This window comes from Ciconia boyciana, chromosome 1 (assembly GCF_034638445.1).
Source record: "Ciconia boyciana chromosome 1, ASM3463844v1, whole genome shotgun sequence".
Classification (NCBI taxonomy): Eukaryota; Metazoa; Chordata; class Aves; order Ciconiiformes; family Ciconiidae; genus Ciconia; species Ciconia boyciana.
In genome coordinates, this window is record NC_132934.1 from 3,120,679 (window position 1) to 3,140,149 (window position 19,471).

The following is a 19,471-nucleotide window of genomic DNA, read 5'->3' on the forward strand; positions in this document are numbered from 1 at the left end:
TATTTTACATTATTATATTCTATACCATGTCTCTTTTCTGTGTTGAGCCATTTCGGGTTTTCTTTCCATTATTTCTATGTGCTTTCCCAAAGGAAAAGAGTTGTGTGGTAGCGCCATATGTTCATCAGTTGTCTTCTGATTAACTTCTGAATGTATTAATTGATTTCAGCCTAATCTAACTAAGGAGGGCTGAAAGACTCAAGACCCTGATATTTCTATCGGTTTTGATAATCAAGGGCTAGGTAGAAAAGAGACAATACGACACATGCCTTTATGGAGAGAAAGTCTTCAGTTGCCTGGGCTGTTTTGCTGAAGGTTTACCACTCCACACATGTGCCATGGCTGGCAGGTTGGCACATGTTCTGCAAAAGCAACTACAGCCTGTGCTGTGTATTGCCAGGCTGGGAGGCAGGAGAGAGAGCTGAAGCTTGGAGACTGGAGAAGTGCTTGAGGAAGACAATGTCGTAGGGACAAGAGAGGTCAGCTTGACTTAAGGTGAGGGGGCAGAGAAACACGCAATACGGATCTGTGAGAAACCAGTCTGTTAGTGCTTCTGATGCAAAAAAAAAAACCCAACCCAAAACCTCTCACTTTTTCTATGCTTTGTTTCGAAGACTATAATTTTCTGATATTTCCCCTTTGCCTTAAAAGAAAGAAAATGTTAACATAAGCTATTGGACAAAATAGTTTGGAGAACTTTTCAAAGTGATTATTGCGTTAAGCCCATAAACGTTGGTGGAACTGAAATAGATCTCAGCAAAGCTTGTCCTTGGCTTAAGTGTTACGTGGAAAGACTGATAAAACACTGTGCTTGAGGAAGTGTGGAGGTGCATCACCTTATATCTATCTTTCATATTCTTTCTCTCTCATTCTTTATATATTCTATACTTATGTTGGACCTTCTCTCCCCCTTCTACCTTCTTCCCTCTCATGCCCCGCTGGCCATGAAACAAATTTTCTTTGTGTGATACTCGGGACTTACATGTGATTATGGTTGATTTAAAAACCAAGCAAGATGTAAAATAAAATCACATTATGCCTTTCCAGTGTGCGTGACTATTCATTTTTCAAAACTGAATTTGTATACTATTGTGCTGCTCAGCTTGCTTGGCCTTATTTTCTCCTTTTTAAAGTTTTCCAGTCTTACAAAGTCTTGATTAAAATGATTTTAGACTATTCACGTGCAGAGTTTAAAGTCTCTGCTTAGCTTTCCCATTGCTAGTGCTTTCTGTCCTCTGTCTTAGCCTGTTTCTAATTTGTGACAGTAATTTACCACTCATTTTATAACTACACTTTCCTAACAGCCTGTACTGAGTGCTAATGTAAAAGATGAACCGAATTGCATGTGTAGCTTCTTGTTTGCTGTTTTGTTGGTGCATTCAGACACTAATTTCACTGCGTTAGTCCTCTGGATTGCACCTAAGCCATGTACTTAATTTAAATGGCATGGCTTGTCCTTCCTTGTGACTTGTTTATTTGAAGGCAGAAGTAGCCAGTGTAGCCCCACACGTGTTGCAGAGCTCCTTGTGTGAAGGAGTGGTGGTCTGAAACTCGAGAGGAGAGGCTGAGGGACCTGGACTTCTTTGCTGGAAGGGTACTTCCAAGCCTAACACGTTATTGAGAAGACAGAACCAGGCTCTTCATGGTGGTGCATGGCTTGAAGACGAGAAACAAGAGGCATACATTGAAACAAGAGTGCTTTTGACCTGTAAGGAGAAGCTTTTTTGCCATCAGGTCAGTCAGACATTGAAACATATTGCCTAGAGGGGCTGTACTGTTTCCAGTCTTGGTGGTATTTTTTTGTAAAAGCAAAATTTTATCTCTTTAAGGAAGATGGTGAAATGGCCTGGAGGACATCTGTATGATTGTGTTCTGGCCTTTGAGAAGTTGCTGTCTGAAGGACACCCTGTTCACTGGACACTTTTTTTCTATTAGCAAAGCTGAACGAAAAGGAAAAATAGAACTGTTTTATTTTCCTTTTTTGGCTAAATTCATTCTCTGAATATTATTTAGCTAAGTATCTTCTAAAAGATGTTTGATTGTATCAAACCTAAGTGTCTCTTCATTAGTAACTTAATGCACCTGCCCTTTCAAGAGGGTTTAGTTAAGGTGCCTGGTAATAAATGCTGTTCCCATTAGTGATTTTTTTGAAAATGCAAGACTAATGGGCAGATTTGTAGCTCTGCAGGCTAGAGGCTATTAGATTAATTTGTCCATATTGTATTCCTGATTTCTTAGGCTAACCTTTTTGAGGCTGCAGGTGTCTGCTTTACCTAATGTATGTTGTTTGCAGCTTTGGGTGCTGCCTTCTTGCTGTAATTTTAATATCATGCTGAATGTTTTTTCTATGAAGCAGTTGCTTTAGACTGAGAGGAAAAAGGTATGGATTTAGATCTTGTGACTAGCAAGGGCAGAGGAGTTGGAGAAAGAAACTATAAGAGTAGCTGAGTTGCACATACCCTTATGCACCAACTTACAGTAGACCTAGGGGATAAAATTGTTGATTGCTTCTCAAGAATTGTCCTCATGTGAAGCTCTTGGCTTTGCTCCGATATTGCTAGTGGATGGCTTTTGAAGTTCCAAGATGAAGTGCATATTATATATCTGAAACCTCAGTAACTGTTGGTAAGTGTGTAAGCTCTTCAGTACCCTCAGCTCCTCTGTCCTCATCAATTGTCCCTGTAATTATTCAAAGTGTTTTGGACCCTGGGAAACATATCAGGTGTATGCTTTCTTGTTCATTTGATTTTGAAGCACAAGTGGAGAATCAATTATAAGGGTTAAGCAAATGGCTTCACTCTTTTGTTTAATTGTTTATTGTTCTTTTAACAGCAATCAGGTTAGTCTATACCTGGACTACAGGTATCGCTACAGTATCGTATCGCTACAAGTGGCTCCTAAAACCATTTTCATAGGTTTTGTGGCCTCTTAAAAAGGTGGCAGAATAAGCCTCCTTCAGGTTTGCAAAAGCGTGTTGGATGGATAGGAATCTCAGACTGTCTTCCTTGTCTGGAAGAGACTGAATGGAAAAGTGTTGAAACACGGCCACGGGGAGAATGCTCTTACGCTTCCGTAACTGCCAGCCTGCTCTGCGTTCTTTTCAAAATAAAACCTGGTCCTGGTGAGAGGTACTCTCACACCCTTTCACTCCGCACATCTGTCTGAAGGCATAAAGCCAACTAGAATGATTTGGTAGAAAACTTGAGTAAATGTGCTGTAACTTTTATTCTGGAAGTTGCCTCTCTTCTATTAGGTGGGCATGGTCACAGATTTTGGCCAATAGATATGTAGTGGACGTAATTTATAGCTTCTTCAGATCTAATCTTTGTCTTGTCCTTTTTTTCATGCTCTTTAAAGCTTTGTTTTAAGTGTGAAAGAAGCTGAATTTACCTTTTTTGTGTGTGTGTATGGGAAGGGAAAGTTAACTGAACCAAATAAGTATATCATCTTGTGCTTGCGGTATGTGAAAATGGTTTAAGTAACAATAATTGGTTAGTTTAGACATACTTTTTTAAAAGCTAGAATCTGTGCATGAAGGGGAGGAAATACGTCATGCATTTGCGCTGTAATATTAGGCATAAATGACCATGTCTTTCAAACTTTTCCAAAAGAGTAGGTGGACAAATAAGAAACGTCAGGTTACTGCATCCTGGAGGCCATCAAAATGGCAAAATGTCCTTGTCCGTTGACAGTCACTGCTTGGTCTGCCAAGATGCAGGCAAGAGCTTTGTGTTTTTTTTTTTTTTTTTTAATTAATCATATACTGGTATTCTGTGTCTGTGGTGTTGTTACGTGGAACAGTCTGGTCATACTTTTAAGCATTGTGCAACCTGCTGCTAGATCTGAGCATGGTAATGAGCCCATTGGCAATGCAGCCGGTGGTACTCCATTTCCATTATCCTGAAGAGAATACTGCTTATCAGACACCTATCAGCATCCACCTTCGCATGCTAAGAGGACAGAGAAGAGTTATTTCTGGCTGGAGCACTATGGCTTTTTGAGTATAGTTCCCATTACTGACCATCTATCTAAATTGTCTTGCGATGCGAGCTGTGCATTAGCACATTCAGACTTGGGAAATGGTGGAGCTGCATTCATTTTACGCTCTTGTAGTAGGAGCATAAGAAGGCACTGCAATGCAAGTATGACCTTCCTAAATGTACTTGCCTGAAAATCTTCCAAATTTGTCTGCTCTGGGATGCACTTACTATGAAGTTGACACTGATTCCAGTATCCTGAAGAACTTAAAATACTAAAGGGGGTGGTGGTGGGAATGGCTACATAATTTTTGGCAACTGCTGTATACTTACCGTCTCCGGATCGTGCTTAATTTAGCAGTCTTGCACCCACCAGGTTCTAATATTCTCCGGTAATTTAATGCCCAGCTGTCCGTTTTTAATGCCCTGTAGTCTGAGCAGAGATTGCCATCAGAGAGAAATGTTACTGTTTTTATCTAGAAACAGTTCCATTTTTTTTTTTTTCTGATACTCAGATTTCTAATAAACTAACTTTTAAAAAATGCTTCTTCCCCTAGAACAAATCCCTCCTACTTGTAGAACTGCAATTTTTTTACTGAAACATCATAAAATTCCCATTTGGTAGCTACCCACTTATATCTTACAGTAATTCTATTGAATGATCTATAGCTCCACTTTTATTCCCTATTAGTATTTGGCTGATCGATGGGTAACCTAATTGATTGTTAAGGTCAAATGTCTTTATTGGCCGGTGCCTGAATCTTTTCTCATTACAACTTAAAAAACCATTCTATGGTCTGTTAGAGTTCTTGTACTTGTTTTTGCACACCAGAACAATAAACTTCATGATGTAGATGCTGGTGACAATATACTTATGCAACGTTTTGTGTGTTCTCAGGTCCAGTATTAGAAGGACATGAAATATTGAGGTATCTGGGTTGAGCAGAACTGCAGTAAGAAACACTTGATGATGGGTTTTCAGATTGTTCTGTGAATAAGGTAGCTGTGATGTGAAATAAATTCTTTGCTTTTATGACAGCTTAATCATTTCTAAGTGTACAAATGCAGAACCTTAACTGCTCTCATTTTGGCTTGTGATGCTTACTGAGGTGTGGGAGAGATTAATGTGTGCTGCAGTACAGAAACAGGATCCTTGTGATTGCCTGATATTTTGCTAAACTTTTTTTTTTTCTCTTCTGGTGATACAGTTCACTGTGACTAGCTGATCTTTGTTTGGAAATGTACAGGTGTGCTATAAAAGCTCAGTATCTTCTCAAAAGGAGAGTATCTTTGCATAGCCTCAGGAAAAAATAGTGGAGCAGTGTCAATAGTCAGTAGAGATAGTCCCACTAAAACAGGGTTTTGCTTTTTCATCCAGGGTTTGTGATAGTAATCTGTTACAAGATTCGTATTTACCTCTGAATTTTCACATATATTAACATATTTTTAGGCTGGGGTCTCACTTGCCATTCACACGTGTCCCCCCACTTTTCCCCAACGCAACTCTGTTTCTGTCATCTAAGCATTTGCTGCATCTGGCAGGATGGATATCGATTCATTCTACTTTACTTAAGATGCTTATAACTGAATTAGTTGGCCAAGACTCCCATATAGTTGATGAAGCTGCTTCATTCATTTGTAAAATTCACTATTTTAAAAGTTTACTTTAGGATGAGAAGAATTGCACACTGGACTCTGTTAACTGTAATGGGAATGTGGGCTAATGATGTTGGGTAATATTTGCAGATAAAGCCAACTCCTGGAGATGAGGTCACCAAGATACATGGCTATTTGTCACTGGCTTTTTTATGTGTGTCTGTTTGTTTTAAATCTGATTGCTGCCTAATGCAAAACAAATAACTGGTTCCACAAAGGGGGTACTAGAATTGGAGGCTGTCTCAGTTTTTGTCTTGTAGTCACTAGGTACCCTCTAAGGCACTTTTTCTTTAGCTCTATTTGTGGGGGAAAAAAGAAAAGAGGGTGTACCTGCTCAAATTAGATGGTAGCTTGGTGTTTACGGCATTTTACTGGAGTATATGTGATGTGTGGACTCAAACAGGTCCATCTTCAGAGGATCTAAATTCCAGATGTTCCACTTTCTGGGCAAATACTGTAACTGTCAGCTTGCTATGAAAAAAGAGGCTGATGGCTCTTCCCCCTCTGCCTCAGTATCTCCACGAGTTTCTGACCACTAACAGTTGTTGAATGCTGTCTGTATGCATAAATACTTAAGACAAATGCCACCTCGAAGGAGACTGCTTGTTGTCTCGCAATTGCTTCATGTCTTATATTGCCTGAAAATGTAGTTCTCCAGTTTTTAGCTACCGAAGCAAGTGCTTTTGTTACTGCTTCTGAGGGTAGATGAGGGGGTTGTATCACCTTCTTGAATTTAACATCTATATTATGCTCAAGCGATAGGCATTTTGGAGTGAGATTACATGTCTTTTAGCTCTGTGGTTCCATAGGGTGGAATTTGAGCCAGGTGTTTCATATAAATAAGGGAATTATCTGTATGCCTGTAACAGCTCGGCTACTGTAGGTATACCTTTATTCCAGACAAAGAGGTCTTAATTAGGATTTATATCAGAATAAACCTGGAAATAATTACTTGATTTTTAATCTCTTTCTACAGCTGTACTTTATAGTTGTTTTCTTTTCCACCTATAGGAAAGCTCACTCTTCTTGATTACTACAAATCAATATTTTATGCAAAGTTAAGAGCGGTTCTACTGAAGTTGGTATAACATTTGGTTACCAAGCTACATTTTCCCAAATGGAAAATGGTGTTCTTTCTTAATAGATGACTGGGTATTTTAATTTTTTTTTTTTTCTTTAATTCCTGCTATGTGTCTGTCAAGTTGTATTTGGATAGAGATAAAACAAAACCATCTCCAAAGTTGGGTTGGTTTTTTTGTTGTGGCTGCTTTTTTGGTGGTGTGTGTGGTTTTTTTGGGTGTTTGGGGTTTTTTTTGTGTGTGGTGGTTTTTTTTTTTTTTAGGCTGAAACAACCTTTTCAGTACGATTTCTTCTGGAATTCTCTTTGAAACCTGTTTTATTGCTACAACTTCTGTCAAAGGAAGTAACAAGAAACAATTTCTGATCTCCTTGGGTCAGATTTTTCAGAAGGATGCAGTTGTCTATAGATGCGGAGATAGTTGATATTGAATGGCATCAGTGTAGCAGCTTGCATGACTGAGCCCTTGAATATCAAAGACTTGGGAATGGACCTGTTCTGTGTTTCAAAACCTTATTGAATAGATTTTGGTAGTCTTATAGATGTCTTTCAAGCTTGTAGGATTAATGACTCTCATACTTTTTTACCTTTTGTGTGGAAAAGTTTATTCATAGACTTGAAGTTGCTTCCCAGCTTTTTCAGTTCTTAACCAGACTTTCAACTAATTCATCTGACGTAATCTAAATGAAGATAATATTATTTCCACGTCTGCTTGTTGAAATGGAATTGGGAGAATTTGAGGCAAAATCTTTTTATAACAACAGAAACTAGAATTATGGATATCTAGGATGTTGTAAATGCTTTGTTGGGTAAAATATGCAGCTGAAAATACTTGATTCATTACGCAGGAAGGCATTTCCCTTGGTTGCATATGAATTAAAAGCAACATTTTATGACTTTACTCTTCAGGTTTCAGTCCCATTTCCCCACCCCCTGATTTTATTTTATAAAGGTATATTTCTTCAGAAAAATGTACTTAAATTAACATACACTGTATGTTTTTTAATTTTCAAAAGATTCTACTAATTGAGAAGTTGCTTAATAAGAGTAATTTTTAAAGGCTCTCTAGTGTTGTATGCTAAAATTTGAAAGGTGGTTAAACCATAAGAAAGCACTCAATTGCTTTATAGACAAAAGAAAATAAATAAAATAGAGCACTGTATTATGCAGCTGTTTCTGTAATTAGGAATATGTTGTGTTCTGTTAACATTTCATTTAATTTTCTTTTAATTGCAGTTAATGATGAAGAACTAAAGAAACGAATAGCTGAAGAACTGGCATTAGAACGAGCCAGGAGAGATTCTGAAGCTCAAAAGAGAAGGTTGGTTTGTTAATAACAATATTTAAAACAAACATGTACTTAATGCTTTTATTACTGTTATTTATCTACTTACTATAAACAGTTGAATTTTGTGCCCCAAGACAAAATGGTAGGTAAGACCTTTGGGTGATATAGCAAGTTTTGATATTAAATACATGCTAAAACAACGAATTAACTGCAATTTCCTTGTAAGAGCTGATAGAAAATGTTGATCTAAATCCCTTTTGACCTCATAAGCCTGACTCTTTTTTGCAGTCTTTTAAGCTCAATCTTCATTGATTTCTCCTGAGTCCAAATACTCACTTTGCAGTGTAGAGAGAGGTATAGCTTGAGAGCAATGCAGAGGTGGGTTACTTAAAACCCTTCTGTTAGATCAAAAAGTAAATTTTAACAGCAGCAGAAATGGTAATTCTTGTTATTAGGTATTTCTGTGAGGAGCATTATGTTTAGAACTGCTTCAATAGTTAGTACAGCATAGTGCTTTGAAGATACAAAGTACTGTATTAAAACAGTTTACTAGTAGAAAACCCTTTTGATATCCTTTCTCTATATTGAAACATTACTTTCTTATGCATGTTTTTTCAGAGACTGTAGTTACTGTGAAAGACTGGGTAGAGTCATACAGAATGCACCGGCAGACGTTGGATGCAGCATTTTTAAAATATACTCTGCAATGTTTAGTATGGTACTGTGGGATTATTAGCAATTAAAAAAATTCCTGTTTGAATTTGAAATTGAGTTTGGCTGTATGGTGAACTTGTTGGAATTGTGTGTTAATTTGTACGTGCTTTCAGTGACTTTCTTAAGTAGATAATATGACACTGAATATAAATATTAACCTATACATTGTCCTCCATTCTGAGAATGGGAAGAAAGGCTCATTATGATGAATTAAAAAAATTAGAATGTAATTAGTACTACTTAAACCATCTGCATATATATCAGTTGTTTCCTACACATCATTATATTATTATTTGAGTTAGGTTGATGGAGTATATAATTAGATAGGAGTATATAAATGTCCCAGGAAAAAAAAAAATCAGTCTTTTTTTTGAATCAGCAATAAAGGAAATCAATACGTTACAGTGAAAGATCTCCTCTGTTGAACTGGGCTTTGATAGGGAAACTTGCGTTACATTTGAGCTTAACGTTGACTGCTCAAGAGTTCAGCTAAACGTGATTACAGTGTGGAAATATTTGTTTTGTAACTTCAGTATTTTGTCGTTTGACACTTTTCAGTAATTTTCATTAAGTATTCCATAATTCAGTTTTCATGGGTTGTGCATTGATCTGTGAAAGGTAGGGAGCAGATGGGCTTGTCGTATACCTGATTTTATATTTTGTAGGGAATAATGCTGGCAGTCTTCCCTTTATTTGGCTAAGGATTAGTGAGGAAGATGTTACATATTAAAAGGATCCTGTAAAATCTTTTTGCTGTCTTAAAATTAGGTTGAAGAATCTGTCCTTTTGAAAGGTAAACTATAAAAATAAGTTAAAAAAAAAAAAAGAATAAAATGCCAAATATCAATTCTTGTTAGCAGCTTTAACCCTTTTCTAGTTTGGATTTTTCTTTTAAGCAATAAGCAAGGATTTCTTATTATGCTTTCCACACAGTGCAAAAATATATTTTAACCAGATTGTAGAAGCTCTTTTCATGTTGGATAAAACAACTTGTAAAAGATGCAGATGTTTACTTAACTATTACTTGAGGTCTTTATGGGCTGAATTCTGCTTGAGGTTTGTGTTTTAAAAACATTCAAGAAGTGCTGTAGCAAATGTGGAGCTGTTCTTCTCCGGATCATATTCTTCTGAGAATGAAGTGAATGCTGCGCTGTTGATGGATTTAAGAACAGATTTACGTTGTTCAGGTTCAGCAGACCTACCCCTCCTGTTTTATTCTGGTTGAGAAAGCAATCTCGCCACAACGCAGGGGCATGAGAAATGTTTGTGCAATGTTCTTTTTCAAGTCAGGATCCATACTTTCAGGCGAAAAAAATGCTGCCTTCTGTACAACCTCCTGTGCCAGTCTTCTGGGCACTCATGCTCTTAGCGTCGGTATAATTTTTCATCATTACTGGACTTCGATTTTCAAGTACGTACTTAAGAGTTAGATACATGTTGTTCAGATAAAGTATTTTATGTCTTGCCTGTCTGTCCAGTGCAGAGTGTTCTAGGTAATACAAACATGAAAAGGAAAAGATTATGCTCAGCTGCAGTTATTTGTAATAAACATACAAACACATTGATGCAGTGTTGGAAAACAGAGCAAAACCTGAGCTCCCAGCTATACTGTGCTTAAAACATATAATGGAAGGAAACTGTTAACAGAGAACAGTTTATAGTATTCATATGTCAATAGTTGCACAAGAAGAAATACAGTGTGATGCAGGTTTCGTGACTTTTGTGGATGGACGCAGTATACAAATGCACTGGTGCTGTCCAAGGCCGGCTGGACTAGGGTGTGATGGCATCTCATGTCTCTGAACAGCAACATGCTGAGCTGTGATCACCGGCTCTCTCAGTGCCAATGTCAGGCTCTTTGATGGGGAAATGAGTATAATGAGGCCTGACCCCATGAACATAAGATTTGCAAGGTATGGTAGGTATGAGAGCAGAGGTATGGTAGGGGCATGAGCCCATCATTAGTGAATTTAACTGGTATCCTAGTATTAAAAAAACTACTTGACCTTGCACTTCTAATCTATTAACCATTTAATTTGATAACCCACTACTTTTCTTTGTTGACTGTCTTTTAAGACACATGCTGATGGTATGTGACACAAAGTTCTTTTATTTCTGCATTCATTTTGTGGGATTTTTTTATCATAGATGGTGTATTTTGCATGTGTACATTCTCATTCCTTTCTCGAAAATACTGTTTTTCCTAATCTTTAAGTAAAGCAACATGTAAACATATAACTATCTGAAACTTGCAACTGCTTGTTGTGTCTGATTCCAGCTGTCTAATAGCTAATTTCGGTACTGTTTCTGTGTGCAGTGTATGACCACGTTTCAACCTTACTGCGAAATACATTTTATTCATTTCAGACTGCGAAGGAAGGAAACTTTAATTCTAACTCGCTGTATAATTTATTTATTCACACATACATGCAGTATGGACTACTCTTACTATATAAAGTTAAGATCTGTGCTTATTTCTGGGATTAGAGCTAAAGGCTGACTCTTCAAATTGTATTTTCATGCCATCAGTGCCCTCACAATACATGAATTACACAGCTCTTGTTTAAAAGAACTTTGAATAGTTATACATAAAGTAGTGATTTAGACCCAGCTTTAGAACATGTGTCCGAAATGGTATGCCCACTCATCTTTCATATTATTTCTGTATGCTTCTTCATGTATTTTCTTTTTTTTTTTTTTTCTTTGTGATTGAATATAGTTATAAACCTATATGCTTCTCTGCTGAGAATGTGAAGCTTGCCTAAACTTTTGGCTATATGAGAACAGGATGAAAACCAGGAGGCTCCTTGGGAACTTAAATTACCCCACAAATAATGATGAACCTTTACAGGATTTTCTTCCCCCAGAATGTGAAAGTCTGTATGGAGGTTGTGGAAACATTGTAAGTTGATGTGAAGGTAATAGCTACTGTCATGAGAATGTGTGTGTCTTCTAGTCTATTGATGGAAATTTAAGCATTACCTGAATTCCCCCATGTTTGACTGTCCTGGGCCAGAACACTGCCTCATCTCACTGTTTTTGCTGTCCAACTAATGGACAAACATTCTTGGAAGTGCTTTAATAAAGCTGTCTTTGGGCTGATTGTCCACTGGGAATATACCTACTTATTCGGATAGACTGGACGAATGCAGTTGCTGTGTGTAGAAGTCTTTTTTTTTTCAACTCAGAAATGAGCTGAGTTGTACATGAAGAAATGATGTCTGCTTGCCCTGTGTCTTATATTTTCTCCTGTATCTGCTGGCTAGAGTTGGAGATGGGTTCTATGGGTATGTCGGACCTTTAGCCTGACTGGTGTAGGTATTCTTATGCTCTCCGATCAGTTATGGAAAAGAGAAATGTGTTAACACCATCTTGCGATTCATAATGTCATATTGACCACAAACCCCACTGAAGAGCCGAAGTTGATTCTAGTTTATTCGTTCTTTTACTCAGCCCAACTATCGTTTCTCACTTTGGTTTTTCAACATTTGGGCTGTTTCATTTTAAAAGTACTTTCATTTAGAAAAGTTAAATTGATTATTACTTGATTACAACAGAATTTGCAGTGGCTGCATTAGTAGATGAGACCAGTTAGTGTGTCAGAGCTACAATCTTATGATAATACTCAAAGTAACGTAGAGGTTGCAACACTGTCAGTATTATAACAATAATACTGTTATTGTTGTAGTTGGTAATACTAGAGAGCTTCTTTATGTTCTGAACAGAAGCAAGAGGAAAGAGTAATGTGCCTTTTCCCCCTAGAGAAAATAGAGCTTTGGTATTTCTATAGTCTGTTTTCCATTTCATGTCAGTACCTCCAGAAATATTCCCTATTCTTACAGTGTTACTGAGAGACTCCACTCATTATAAGGTTTTGTATTTACTGAAAATGAAGTGTAAGTTAGTACCTTAATGGTTCAACAAACCACACACATATCACTACTTCGGGCATCCTTAAAAGGCTTTCTGGGTGTGATTTTTGTTACTGCCTTTGGTATGTGTGGTCCCTTCAGACCTACTAAAGAAGCAGGCTTTTGCCCCCTCTGAAATTCGTGCCAAAACTGCTGTTACACAACTCTGTAAGAAAAGACTTAAAAATGAGAGAATAGGCACAAGATCTTGAGTTTGACAGTAGTGACAAGTAATAAATGATAATTGTTGACGTAGTTTCTTTTTTCACAAAGTTCTTAACTTCATTTCCACTGTCATAATAGAAAGAGATGCAGAGTTTGTGAAACTAGTTATTTGCCATGACATGAGGTGACAATGAAACTTCTGAATCCTTTAGCTGTTTGGATTTCCTCCTGAGGTGTAGTCTGACAAATGTAGATCATTACACTGTGTCTTGTCACAGCTGTTGAACTCTTTTATTTTAATCATTTTGTTGATGTTGGTGATGAGAGAGTCTGAAATAGCTGTTCCTATTGAAGTAATTGGAAGCATTTCTTCTGATAGCACAGAGGTGGCCCGTGCCGTACCGGGTGGGTGCCATGGCTCTTGAACTTCAGCGATGAGAAGCTGCTTCTGGTGAGCAAGATGCATCTGCTCCATCGAGTTCTGCAGAGAAATCTACACAACTCGGTGGGCCAGTAGACATGTTCTGGGACAGTACGATGGTAGTAAACTAGCACTAGGGATCACAAAATGCACATTTGGAATAAAGAGAAGTGGTATTAGGCTAAAGGGGTTTATTGCCAAGAAATAAACTTTATCAGTTATGAGATTTTTCCAGTTTTAACTCTTGTGTCTCAACGTCTGTCTGGCTTGATCTAGTTTGCCTCTTACTGCCAGAACATGGTACTGGAACTGTTGTACAGTCCCTTTTAACCTGGGTGTTTGATTCTAAATATGTGGTAATAACTTGACTTTTGCCTTTTCTCTGCTTATTCTGGACAAGCTCAGCAAATACTTAACTATTTTTCCTAATTTCCCAAGAAGTCAATGAGTAAAAACTTTTAATGTTAATGGCTCTGGAGAACAGGCATGGGGGAATTAGGTGATTTTCCTTCTCCTCCCATCTTTAATGTCTAAACTGAACGCAAGTTTGTCTACTACATACACTACCTTTGTTCTTGAATATAAAACTATTCATTTGTTAGAGTCCATGATACTGTACTGATGGTGCTCGATAAATCTTTTTGTTTATAAAGAGTTTGCATTATGAAAGGCATACACAGAAGGAAAGATATTTTCAAAAAGCAAAAGTGAACAACAACTTACATCATCAACATAATGATAAAATTTTAGCTACTGTCAACCTTATCAGACTGCTGGATGCCTCTACTAAAATATATACAAAACAATACTTAAGAGGCAAATGAAGGATGTGATTTCCCATAGAAATTGAACACTCACGCATGATTACTTACTTTCCCCTCCCCCCCCTTGAAAATCAGGAAAATTGCAGTCTTTCTTACTTTCTTGGCTTGGCAAGCATTTCCTAGCTTCCACTTCTCTATATGATTTGGCACATGGCAAATATAAATTATATGTAGAATGAGGTGTTATTGCAAAATGCGGTGCATGACAGTCCCTTCAATATTGCAGAAAGTTTATTTTGTTCAAGTCTTCAATATATGCATGCGTGTAATCTTGTTAATATGCCAAATATATGTCCCTGTACAGTTTGCTGATGTGTGACTGTCCCAAGAGACACAGATGATTGTTTTCCCTATGCTTAGTTGTACTTGGATTCTCCTATATCGTATGTCCTGTGATTCCAACATTTGTTTCTCAGAGAAAAAGTACTACTGTAAGTAGGAATTTTGAGCTGGAAAAGGCTTAAAAGTAGCCCTTTGTTTGGTTTGGTGGCCCTTCAGTAACTCTGTTGCTAGGTCTGCTTTAAAGTTGTTTAAAGCATGACAAAGGTAGAAAATTATCAAGATTAGGGCTGAGGACTGTGCAACTGTTGCTCAAAACCTTATTAAAAAGGATCTGATGTATGTAGAAGTTACAGAGTGTATCTTAAATCTTTTTTAAAGTGTCTGTTTAGACAGTCGCAACCCTGGAAGGTTACTTCTGTTTAAATTAAGATCAGGGACATGGATTAACCTGATTTGTGGAACACGAACTTTTCCAGGTGACTTCATCTGAAGCTGAATGGGGCACATTCCTGGGATCCCATGTGAAAGGAATTGAATAGGGGGTAACTGTGGATGGGAAATGGTGGACATCTGGAGCTTACTGACTTTAATCAGCAGATCCAGAAAAGAACTGTTGCCTGCAGCCTCAAGAGTGTTTCAGTGTCTCCTAACTACCTTGTACTATAGGTACAAGCCTGCATTTTTTTTTTTTGTAGTCTTGTTCAGTCCTCGTCCAGCTTTCTCGGCCTTCTAGTGGTTGCCTGTTGGGATCCCCGTTATCCCTTCCCTGTATTGGCTTCTGCTTATTTTCTGGTATGGTCACCAAAAAGCCAACTAGCAGAACAAGAAAGACATGGACCTGTTGGAGCGAGTCCAGAGGAGGGCCACGGAAATGGTCGGAGGGCTGGAACACCTCTCCTATGAAGAAAGGTTGAGAGAGTTGGGATTGTTCAGCCTGGAGAAGAGAAGGCTCTGGGGAGACCTTATTGCAGCCTTTCAGTATATAAAGGGGGCTTATAAGAAAGGCAGAGACTTTTTACCAGGGCCTGTAGAAACAGGACAAGGGGCAACAGTTTTAAAACTGAGAGAGGGAAGGTTTAGATTGGACATAAGGAAGAAATATTTTAGGATGAGGGTGGTGAGGCACTGGAACAGGTTGCCCAGAGGAGCTGTGGATGCCCCATCCCTGGAAGTTTCAAGGTCAGGTTGGAGGTGGCTTTGAGCAACCTGATCTGGTGTAAGATGTCCTGGCCCATGGCAGAAGGATTGGACTAGATGGTCTTTAAAGGTCCCTTCCGATCTAAACCATTCTGCATTTCTATGATGGCTTTTGATAACTCTTAAGTTTCGCTATGTTTTGATTGTCTAGTCTCCTATAACGACTTTGGTAACTTTTGTCTTGAAAGCTACATGAAAAATGCTTTTCTTGAGTAACACAGATGATAGATTTTCAAACATTCCCTGGTAATGAATTGCTGGAGTCAGTTCTACTTGGCTAGCTGGGCTCCATATGGTGTGGCATTTTATCTGTCATTAGCTGGATAACTTATTGCAACCTCTGTATTTCTGAACATCCTCATCTGTTTAAAGAAAATCTTTCTAAACTCTAAATCAGCTTTTAAAAATATGTACATGCTGGTGCATGAAGAAGGTGGCTCTCAGTGGTAGGTTATTAGGCTGCAGCCATTAGCTGCTTTATATTTTTTTGTTGTTGTTGTGCTTGGGGGAGGGTCCCTATATAACTGCAATTCACTTTAGGGTTTAATTGATACTCTGATGTGTCTGAGTGCTTTCCCCCGACCTTGTTTTGTCATGTTTGTCATGTCTCAGCAGTACATTGAATATGTGACAAGCTCTCAGTAAACTTGGAGTAGGCAGCTTTTGTGGAAGAGAACAACAAATTCTGCAGCGAAAATGTAAAGTGAAAGAAGAATGAAGAACAATATTAGAGAAGAACCCTTTGGGAAACTACACATCAGAAATGTTATATTAAAATCAATACTGGGGCTTGACCTTTTTGTGCTACTGTATATTTCAAAGCTTCCTATTGATTTCTGTTTTAATAACATGTTTATTCTAGTTTACTGGCATAGGTCTGGAGAACATAAAGAAAAAATAAAATGATTTATTTGCAATATTCATTCTATATTTTACTGAGGTAAGTTTATGAAGAGCATATTAATGTATCTTCAGTTCATATGGGTAGTACACTAAATGTGGTGAAAACTTTTTTGAAGTAGATTTATTTTCTTCCTAAATGATTATATTTTTCCAGGTAATTAGCTATGTTAATATGGGAGACTGGCTTTTTCTTGCAATATTCTTCTCATGGGGGACAAGGAGTTACTTTTTTAAAAAAAAATAGTTGTAATCTGGTCCTCTGCCACAGGGACCTCTTGATAGTGTTTAGATTAAGTGTGAAAACAGTCAGGAAAACTATATCTTCTCTACTGCTGACAGTAGAATAGAAAGCTGGAAATACTTCCATGAAGCAGTAAAAGTGATTATAATTATTTTGACTTCTGATAGGTCAAGAATAAGAGTTTAATATCTTCTGGCATGAGTGACAATACTGTTTTTAAAAAACAGCTAAAGATATTACCCAATTGATAATCACATTTAGGAATGCAAGAATTGGTGCAACAGACTTGCACCAAAGCTTGCCGCCTCTGGTCGTCCTTTCTCTGAAAAGGTTTCTATGAAGTAAGTCTTGCAGAGAGAGATTCAGGCGCTGTTTATAAGAGAGAGAAACTGCTTTGAGAGGGATGTTTCTTTGTTACTGTTGTCATTCCTGGGGAGGGGAAAAAGTTAGATACTCTGGTGTGAAAAGCTTTACTTTTGAAGTAAAGCTCTGTTGTCAGTATTGCCACATTTATGTAGCCTACAGATAATTCTTCTATCTTTGTTCATACACCTTTATACAGTATGACTTCTCTTCTACAAATGCTGGGAAGCTTAACCTTTTTCTAGTATGACGTTCAGTGTATCAGGAAAAAAAACCTGGCTATCAGTTTGAGAGAGAAAAACTTGGATATTTTGTGGTGATAAACAGGACTTTGGAAGTTGAGTCATAAATTGCATATAAACTGGAACGAAAGGCTAATGTGACATCTGATAAGGGCCTCCCGTCTCTGAATGTGCCATGTACGTGTGCATGACTCTCCTTCTGTATCTGAAGATGTATAGTTGGTAGAGAGGGGACTTAAAATAGTAATTGCAGAGTAGACTTTTCTGGAGTGTAAAATCGGGTAATGCGGGGCAGTGGTGAGGTCTATTCATTTACCAAAACAAAACATTCAAGTTTGCCGTGTATAACTGATTTTATAAAAATAAAAAAAGTAAAACGAGTTTCCTTTGAGTGTCTAAAAGGCCACTTCAGCCGCAGGGTTGGGGAACACGCATGGAGAAAGTGTCAAGTTTTGGCATCACTTCCACAGGTTGAGTTTGTCCTATTCCTCCTTCCTAGTCATGCCATCTCAAACTTTTTTTTTTTTCCTCTCTCACAGCAGAAGTTTCCCTCGTCTGATCTCATGCCCAGCAAAAGATTTAGAAGTGAATTTATTCTTCGATAGCTATAATATTACTGAGGGCTGGAGGATTATGCGATAATACTGCTCTGTCACAGGAAAAGAGGGAACGAGGAGGGTCAGGCTGGGTCAAGACTGTCCCTTTGCAGGCAAGGGAAGAAGCCAAGGTTAAGCGTGAAGACATTTCAGGTTTGAGCACAGATTTACCTATAAAACAAGTACTGTGATCAGGTGAGCTGTTGTAACTGATGCCACTTTGGACAGCCACCTGTTGAAAAGATAATTCTATTATGGAAGCATAAGTCACCTTCTGAATGGGGTTGCGCTGTACCTTTTGTTTTTTAAAGACCATAAAAGTATAGCGCCCGATCTTACCTGCAAAATGCCAAGGAAACATAAAAACGTTTGCAGCTATGCTGTTTATGAGGTTGAGGGTTTGGAAATTTCAAGCTATCTTAGAAGCCTGTTTTACTTTCCTTATTGTTTTCTGGGAAGAAAAAAAACAGTATTTGGCAATGGTAGAGTTACTCTCCAAGTTTTCTGTTATTGGTCTGACTCTCCATTAATACCATTTTGTCTTGTTCTCAGTGTATATGGAGATGAATCTTGGAGACAGGAAATGGAGATTAGAGAAAGCAGCACTATAATTCACTCCTACCTTTATAAACCCCAATTTTCAAGGGATTATTTTTCACTTCGATTTTAAAACTTGGCATCTCAACTGACAACTTGTATACCAAGCTTCATCTTGATAAGTTTATTTCTAGGAGAGATGGGAAAATGACTTGCAGCCAGTGAGTTTATTTGGAGAGAACATCAACAAAAATAATACTGCTTCATAGTTTTAGATTCAAGTAGGGAGGAGGGAAACTATTCCCCCCTGGCAATTTTAAACAAACCTTTGCTTTCAAACCACTGAGCTCTTTCATTTTGAAAAGTAGCAAATGAGTAGACATAGCAGAGAAATGCTTAAAAATAATAATAATAATAATAAAATTTTTAACTGTCACTTCATTTTAACGCATAATTAATGTTGTCGTAATTTCATGACTGCCTTTGCAGATCCCAAGAGGAGCAATATTAAGTTGAAAAGTAATTTCAAGTGGAGTTATGTGAATATCGGGAGAAGTCTTAGCTAAATACATATACAAATTATGTAAAACAGTTTTACTATTCTGACTTAGGTTCTCTGCATGCCTCTGGCGTAAAGGTAGAAATTTGTTCATCTATTCTGTCTTTATATAGTACTGATCTATATGCACATATTTTAGAAACAGTGGCTTTATGAAGTACAATTACAAAATCCCCTTAAACAACCTTCTCTCCCTCCTACTCACCCTCCCTCCTCTCAACACCCAACACCCCCCAAAAAAAACCCTCCACAACCTAAGTATCTTAATAAAGAAAGTCAATTCAACCATCTTCTATAAGGTGTGAGCAGCCATCAGACTGACAAGAGTCAGTGTCCATATTGCAATATGTATTAACAAGCTGTCTGTGGAAGTATTGTTGTTAAATTGAAGAGCTGTATATAATTACGAGTTTTGAAATTAGTGTCTTTGATCTTTTGATCAAGGACTGGCACATAAAATAACATGGCCATTAGCAAAGATTTTTCAATTGACAGATGTTATGCTGAGGCTGGAAGG

The 19,471-nt window shown here is 37.7% G+C and overlaps 1 protein-coding gene across 4 annotated transcripts in view; it reads left to right on the top strand.

The window, feature by feature from the left end:
* The window catches only part of CHCHD3 (coiled-coil-helix-coiled-coil-helix domain containing 3), a 158,725-nt gene that overhangs the window by 23,913 nt on the left and 115,341 nt on the right, over positions 1 to 19,471 (top strand). For all 4 annotated transcript variants that reach the window (XM_072857182.1, XM_072857199.1, XM_072857206.1 and 1 more), the window contains exon 3: positions 7,948 to 8,032. In XM_072857182.1, coding sequence (XP_072713283.1) covers positions 7,948 to 8,032 — 85 coding nt within the window. The remainder of the gene's footprint in view (positions 1 to 7,947; positions 8,033 to 19,471) is intronic.